A 7,714-nucleotide genomic window follows, 5' to 3' on the forward strand; every position below is an offset into this window, starting at 1 on the left:
GATAGATAGATAGATAGATAGATAGATAGATAGATAGATAGATAGATAGATAGATAGATAGATAGATAGATAGTAGATAGATAGATAGATAGATAGATAGATAGATAGTATTAACGTCGTTTTCATGCCGACTTGTCGCCATCTTCTGTCCAAACTAACCAACACACGTTCATTTTTTATTTTTCTTCTTCTTTTTGTGAAGGCATTTAGGTGTCCTCGCTCTAAACAATTTGGGTCCTGACGAAAGTTCGGTTTGCAGCTGGAAAATGTAGTTTTTCGATCAACGTCTTCTACGCTTATTGTGACTCTCGGGACTTCAGTTCCCACAAGTCATTGCGCGCGTACGTTCGTGCTGGGCATTATGGCGTCTCCTTGAAGCGTAGAATAATCGCAAGTATTTTGTTGACAAGCAATTAAGCTTTGAAAAGGTAAGATTTAAATTGAGTGAACAACAAAACTACGTTACCTGTTTAATCACATAAAGAAAAGTTTATTCATTTATTATTGTCGCGCGTTTCAGGACCTTTTTGGAAAAATAATCGACTCTTTTTCAAGACTTTAGCTTAGCGGGCTAACTAGCTGCGTTCTGCAAATGTTCACATAACAAAATGAGACAGTTGTGTCTCTTCTCTAGTTTTGGGCGAGTGACTGAATTTATATGAGGAAAATAATGCTTTAATGTTGTGCCTGATGTCTCCCTAATCCTAATTTTGAATCGTCTTTTTCTTATTTAGAACTTCCTGTCGGAGATGCAAAAAACAAACAAACAAATGATTAAATTCCCAATTAAAAAAATAAAAGCCAAGTGACGTGTGACTGTAGTTGTGAAGTTCAGTGTTGCACATTTGCAACAATCATTATGTTTTTACTAAATAAGTGTTAGCCATTGATTCATAGTGCAATTATTTTTATTTTTATTTTTTTTATTAGACGGAAATGGGAATAAATTAACTCGCATAAATAATCGCTTTTTTGGAGGACTCTTTTATAAAATTTATATTTTTGAAAAGTTTTAGTTTAAAGAAAACAAAAATAGTTGCATTTGTGGCCTGAGAGTGTTGTTTAATATAGATTGTTTAATTTGTTATTACTGTGTTTTTAGAGTTAAGTTGGGAAAATAAAGCGTCTATTTTATCGTCACATTTATTGAAACTGAATATTAGATCAATTTTGCCATCAGACTCACGACACAGCTGAGTTTACCTGTGTTTTGTGTTTGCAGATGGCAGCTGACTCCGCAGACAGGAAGGTCGCCGACTCCTCCGGAAGCAAAGACCGGGAGAGAAAGCGCAGCCGATCACGTGATCGCAAAGGGTCACCTTCACGCAAACGCCATCGCTCTCGTGAGCGAAACCGCTCCAAATCTCCGGAAAGGTTAACTATAAATGGCGTTCATTTGACTTCACTGTTGTTTGTGTTTTCACAGCAAGAGATTTCAGAACTTTTAGCCTTAAAATTTGTGACTTTTCTTTATCACTTGTGTTATGATGTCAGAGACCGGCGCATGAAAGACAAGGACAGAGACAAGGACCGGGATCGAGACAAAGACAAGGACAGGGGTCGCAAGGACAGAGACAGCCACCGGCGAGATAAAGACCGGAAGAGGTCCAGGTACTCATGTGACATTTTTACAGATCAGCTGATCTGTCATCCAGGACATGTTAACTCCCCCAATTAAAATAGTAAAAATAAAAATGTAAAAATAAAAAAGCATTTGAAGAAAATCCCGATGAGTTCCAAAAGAGACACAAGAGAATCACAGTGTTTCTGCATTTACTTCCAGTCTGTTTTGTGGTGTGTTTTTCTTTTTCTTTTCTTTTCTTTTCTTTTTTTTAAGATTTCCTTTCTGACAACAGCAGCCCAGTCAGCAAATGTTTGAAGAGCTTTTCTGATGTTTTTGTCAGGACATGATGCTGTAGACTTCTAATGACAGAACGTTTGTGTTGTGTGGCGAAACAAAGGTTCTGATCAGAACACAAACGTGTTACTGCATTAGTAAATTTTTTACTGTTGTTATTTCTACACTCTGGGTTCCACCCAAGCCTAAAAACAACAGTAAGTCTTGACGAAGCTGAGATGAAATATAAGGGAACGTGGCTGGAGGTTTGAATTTCTAAACATTTGTTTGTTGTGTCGTTTCTGTCAAATGATCTGTGGTTTGTTGCTCTTTCTTACAGAAGCCTCTCACCAAAGTCTAAGGATAGGGTAAAGAAAGAGAAAGAGATAAAAACAGAGGAGGAAGAAGATGACAAAAAGAAGAAAGAAAAGGTATAATTCTTAAGTGTTTTGTAGTTTTAGTGTCATTTTATTTAATCCCAGGCGATAACTGAGGTGCATTTGTTTGTTAAGAAAGGTTGAAGATTAGAGTAAACGATGACATTCAGTGTCGCACTGGCAAACTGTAGTTTAAGGTGTTTTAACTGTGTTGTGGTGTTGTTGTGTTGTGGTGTGTCTCAGGTCCAGCCGTTGTCTCTTGAGGAGCTTCTGGCCAAGAAAAAAGCAGAGGAGGAAGCTGAAGCTAAGGTAAGACGTTCCCTGACATGGTTATATGCATTTAAAAGAAAAAATGCAATGTATTTATTTATTTTTTAAAACAATTTCTTCTTTAAACTTTTTTCATTTTCAGCCCAAATTCCTCTCGAAAGCGGAGCGAGAAGCCGAGGCTCTGAAGCGCAGAGAGCAGCAGGTGGAGGAGAGGAAGAAGATGCTGGACGAGGAGCGCAAGAAGCGGAGGGTGTTTCAGGATATCGGCAGGAAAATGCTGGGTGGGTTTCAGACTGTCGGTCTTCAGGCGAGGTGTCTTTGTCGTGCTCTGAATCCACATCGACAACAGGATGACATGTTCCGCTTTGTGTGCAGAGGACCCTCAAGAGAGGGAGCGACGAGAACGGAGGGAGCGAATCGAGCGCGAGAACAACGGGAACGAGGAAGACGATGGGCGGCAGAAGCTCAGAGAGGAGAAAGACAAAGGCAAAGAGCTCCAAGCCATCAAGGTCTGTCGGATAATTAATGCGTCAAAAACATTTGAAGTCTAAAAGGAAGGAGTGAGGTAAAAAAATTAGGTTCACAGCAAATATTTTTTAAAACGACTGGGCTTGTTTACAGGAGCGTTATCTGGGCGGCATCAAAAAACGGCGGCGGACTCGTCACCTGAACGACAGGAAGTTTGTTTTTGAGTGGGATGCCTCTGAAGACACGTCGGTGGACTACAACCCCATGTGAGGCCATTCTTTATTTTACTTTTAATCCCGTTTTCAGTCAGAAGTAGTGGTCACCTCGAGGTGGAATAAACTGTTCCACCTGTCTTTGACCTTGAACACAGAAGGCCTCCCTCAGAGAGACAGAACTCTGCTCGAGTTAAAGTCATAACAAGTTTTCTTAAACAGTAAAGAGACATTTTCGTCTTATTAATCAGATAATAATCAGAATAATCTTTTTATTCATAATTTTATCGATGTATTAAAAAGAAAACACAAAAACAATGCTATTACAATGTTTTGTTGTGCTTTGGTGTAAATCACTGCTTGAACTTTAACTGTGAAACCACAGTAATTGATTATAGATTTTTAAGTTTAAATATTTTACTTAACTAAACTTTGCATTATGGTTAGGCTTTATTATGAAAAGTCTTATAATTATTTTTATCTGAATCATTATAATGGTATAACACATTACAACACAGGTTTTCTGATATTTCAGGCGGTAAACTTCTAACCTCTGTTGCAGATACAAAGAGAAGCATCAGGTGCAGCTGTACGGCCGCGGCTTCATCGCCGGCATCGACCTGAAGCAGCAGAAACGGGAGCAGTCGCGCTTCTACGGCGATCTGATGGAGAAAAGACGCACGCTGGAGGAGAAGGAGCAGGAGGAGTGAGGCCGGCCGTCTGCGCTTGAAAAGACGTGAGCTTTTTTTTTAAAAAAGAAGAACTTCCTGATCGGATCGGTGTTTCTCTGCAGGACGAGACTGAAGAAGGTGCGAAAGAAGGAAGCCAAGCAGCGCTGGGACGACAGACACTGGTCCCAGAAGAAGCTGGACGAGATGACGGACCGAGACTGGAGGATCTTCAGAGAGGATTACAGCATCACCACCAAAGGAGGAAAGATCCCCAACCCCATCAGGAACTGGAAGGAGTACGCTCTGCCCGCTCACATCCTGGAGGTCATCGACAAGTGTGGCTACAAGGTGGAGCTGCGCTCGACGTCTCGTCCTCCAACCTGTCTGTAGATCTGACTGTTTGAGCCTGAAACTTTTTTAAATTTGTCTCCAGGAACCTACGCCCATTCAGAGGCAAGCCATCCCCATCGGCTTGCAGAACCGCGACATCATCGGTGTGGCAGAAACTGGCAGCGGTAAAACAGCTGCTTTCCTCATTCCTCTGCTCGTCTGGATCACAACGCTCCCAAAGATTGACAGGTAGCCATCATTTACCTTCTAATGCGTGAGTCCCTCGCCTCAGTTTTAGCCTGACCCGTCCCTCCGCTCTGCGCCTGGCAGGATCGAAGACTCGGATCAGGGTCCTTACGCTGTGATTTTAGCCCCGACTCGTGAGCTGGCGCAGCAGATCGAAGAGGAGACCATAAAGTTCGGGAAGCCTCTCGGCATCCGAACGGTGGCTGTGATCGGAGGCATCTCCAGAGAGGACCAAGGCTTCAGGCTCAGGATGGGCTGCGAGGTAAAAACATTCAGTCTTAATGTTTTTTTGTTTTATATTATTTTTTATAATATAATATAACATAACATAATATAAGATAATATAAATGATTGTAATTTGTTATATAAATACATACAAATTATTTATAATATAATTCTTATATAAATATATAAATATATGTGTGTGTGTGTGTGTGTGTGTGTGTGTGTGTGTGTGTGTGTGTGTGTGTGTGTGTGTTGTATTAGCAGCTGAAAGCATCCATGTGTTATTGTGTACAAGTCAATTAGTGTCTGAATGTGTGGTGTGTGTGTGCCAAGCAGACACGCTCTGAAAGTTTTCCCAATTCCAGGTGGAGCCAGATTTTAAACACGCAGATCTGCTGAGATGATAGACCCCCCCCCCCCCCCCAGGCTGGGTCGAACCCGCGCCGCGCTGTGCACCGTGCACCCCCCCCCCCCCTCACCCTTCCCCATCCTGTCACCAAAGGCAAATAAACTCGTCTGATAAAAAGACCCCACCTCATCTCGCCCCTCTCCCCTTTTCAACCCCTGCTGCCATAAACCCCAATTTTCCGCTCCCGCTCACCTTCCACTGATCCAACCCCCGCCCCCCTCCTGCTGCTTTTCGTCTCCTTGCATATGGGTCCTGTTCGGTGCCCCCCAGGGGCACGTCAAGAGCGAACGCTCTTCTAGCAGTTTAATTAGGCAGCTAGACGCCTGGCATCGGGGAGCAGGGTTGTTTGGGGGGTGGAATCCAAAGCTGGGGCAGCTGAGGTGCCTTTAGGATCAGGGCTGAGTTGTCTAGGTTTGAGGACTGTGTTAAACCTGATCAAACCTGTGGCCCCCAATCACCTGAATCCAGCAAAAATCAATTAGTGGAGCATGGACTCTCAGATACTAACACACTAAACATTAGCTCAATAACTGAAAAACTGACCCAATTATAGACAATTATTGTGTTTAAAGTTTGGGATCAGGCTGAAAGAAACCTAAGAACACACAAACACCACATACTGACCTCAAATAGAGAACCAAAAAGGTGACGAATTGTCTAAGTAAACCTATTTATTAATGTTTATACATATATGTTTATATTACATATTTGTTTATGAACTTTTATTACAATTAGGTTTGGTGATGTTTGCTGTGATAAAAACATAAATAATAAATTAATTATATCCATTAAAATGTCATCTTTATGCTTTTAGACATTAAAAACAGAAAATTTGAGTGTATTGAGTATTAGCTGTGACATCTACAGTCTTATGAGTCTATTGTTTTCTTCTGCTGTACTTCTTTTTTTGTTTTGTTTGGTTATTTTTGTGCTTTTTTAAAAGGAAATTTCCATACCATGGGTTTTGATCCTTCTCCACTGAACCAGTTCACCTTCAGAGGAGCTCTATGGATCTCTTTTGATCTGCTGGTGGAAGAAGAAGCAGGTTCAGAATATGAATCAGCTTCGAGCCAATCCAGACCTGAGCACAACAGCTTCTAACGTCTTTTATCTGCACACAAGGGTTTGTACAGATAGTCACAGCAAACGATGGTTCAGATTACAAGAAAAACACAGTCCTGGCAAAACAACACGTGTTGAATTTTAAACTATTATTTTCTTTCCTTTTTTTTTAAATCTATTCTTAAGTGTAACTGGACAGACAAACCTATTTCATCATGACTGCAAATCTACATTAGTTATTAAAATAAGATAAGGGATAAAACTTTAGTTTCATTGTTGCACTGAAAAGAACTCTGCGGTCCACAGACAATGAAGAAAATAATTTTTGCAGCTCCCATAGTGCAAATAAATCAGAACAATAAAAAAGATAAAATAAGGAGGTAAAAATAGAATAAAAAGTAAGATTAAAAAATAAGATAAAAACATTTAAGTATTAATATTAGTTATTAAGTGATATTAAATAACAGCAATGGCACAAGAGATTATANGTGTGTGTGTGTGTGTGTGTGTGTGCGTGCGCGCGCGCGTGTGCACCCCTCTGCGGGTCCAGCAGGCGTTCTGTGGTGAACGTCTCCCTCACCTGTGGATTTGAACCTTTCAGACCGTCATGTTCACCGCCACCATGCCTCCAGCCGTGGAGAGGCTGGCCAGGAGCTACCTGCGGCGTCCCGCGGTGGTCTACATCGGATCGGCCGGAAAACCTCACGAGAGGGTGGAGCAGAAGGTCCTGCTGATGTCAGAGGGCGAGAAGAGGTGAGACGGACACGAACGTGACATGTCCCGCTGACGGCAGTGAGCTGACGGGTGTTTGTCTTTTGTCTTCGCAGGAAGAAGCTGCTGGAGGTTTTGTCGCACGGCTTCGAGCCTCCCATCATCATCTTCGTCAACCAGAAGAAGGGCTGCGATGTGCTGGCCAAGTCTCTGGAGAAGATGGGGGTAAGGCCACGCAAATATTCTGTGGTTGGATCACAGCAAAACTAAAATGTTTTCCTGAAATGTTGCTTATTGTAGGAAACAAACTTAAAAAGCAAAAGTTCATACCTTTTTGAAAGTGGGGTTATGTGGAGAAGAATGAACAAACAGTATCTCATCTGTTGTAGAAAGCTTTAAATGGCCTCAGTTTGGAGAAACTTTGACCAGACTGATGAGCTAATGGCTAGTCTGAATGGAGACTAGGTTAAAGTGTGTATCGTCTTCAAACGGCTCCTCTCAGATGTTTTGCATCCGTCTATCAAACACTTCTTTGCCGCCAATACTTCCTGCAGAAAGTGCTACAGCTAGCTGCTGCCACCACAGTTTGCACATGTAAATAACCACAGAATTCAGCACAAATCAAACAATCTAAAGGTTAAGATTATTTATTGCAGGTTGGAGCTGTTGTCACTCCCTTCTGAGAAGTGAAACGGTGAAGATGGTTTTGTTTCTGTGCGTTAGTAAAATATAAACTACTGGACTTGGGATGCAAACAATCATCCATCCATCCATTTTCTTCCGCCTATCCGGAGTCGGGTCGTGGGGGCAGCAGCTTCAGAAGGGAGGCCCAGACCTCCCTCTCCCCAGCCACTTCTTCCAGCTCCTCCGGGGGAACCCCAAGGCGTTCCCAGGCC

The 7,714-nt window shown here is 42.1% G+C and overlaps 1 protein-coding gene across 1 annotated transcript in view; it reads left to right on the forward strand.

Moving 5' to 3' along the window:
- Positions 1–318: 318 nt before the first annotated feature.
- The window catches only part of ddx23 (DEAD (Asp-Glu-Ala-Asp) box polypeptide 23), a 15,818-nt gene continuing 8,422 nt past the window's right edge, over positions 319–7,714 (forward strand). Inside the window, exons 1-14 of the mRNA XM_014007254.1 lie at positions 319–428; positions 1,223–1,374; positions 1,495–1,611; positions 2,178–2,268; positions 2,458–2,523; positions 2,627–2,765; positions 2,860–2,993; positions 3,106–3,218; positions 3,727–3,870; positions 3,958–4,183; positions 4,269–4,414; positions 4,496–4,673; positions 6,703–6,860; positions 6,935–7,043. Of these exons, the coding sequence (XP_013862708.1) occupies positions 1,223–1,374; positions 1,495–1,611; positions 2,178–2,268; positions 2,458–2,523; positions 2,627–2,765; positions 2,860–2,993; positions 3,106–3,218; positions 3,727–3,870; positions 3,958–4,183; positions 4,269–4,414; positions 4,496–4,673; positions 6,703–6,860; positions 6,935–7,043 (1,773 nt within the window). The 5' untranslated portion in view covers positions 319–428. The remainder of the gene's footprint in view (positions 429–1,222; positions 1,375–1,494; positions 1,612–2,177; positions 2,269–2,457; positions 2,524–2,626; positions 2,766–2,859; positions 2,994–3,105; positions 3,219–3,726; positions 3,871–3,957; positions 4,184–4,268; positions 4,415–4,495; positions 4,674–6,702; positions 6,861–6,934; positions 7,044–7,714) is intronic.

This window comes from Austrofundulus limnaeus, unplaced genomic scaffold (assembly GCF_001266775.1).
Source record: "Austrofundulus limnaeus strain Quisiro unplaced genomic scaffold, Austrofundulus_limnaeus-1.0 Scaffold41, whole genome shotgun sequence".
In the NCBI taxonomy this organism is placed as follows: domain Eukaryota; kingdom Metazoa; phylum Chordata; class Actinopteri; order Cyprinodontiformes; family Rivulidae; genus Austrofundulus; species Austrofundulus limnaeus.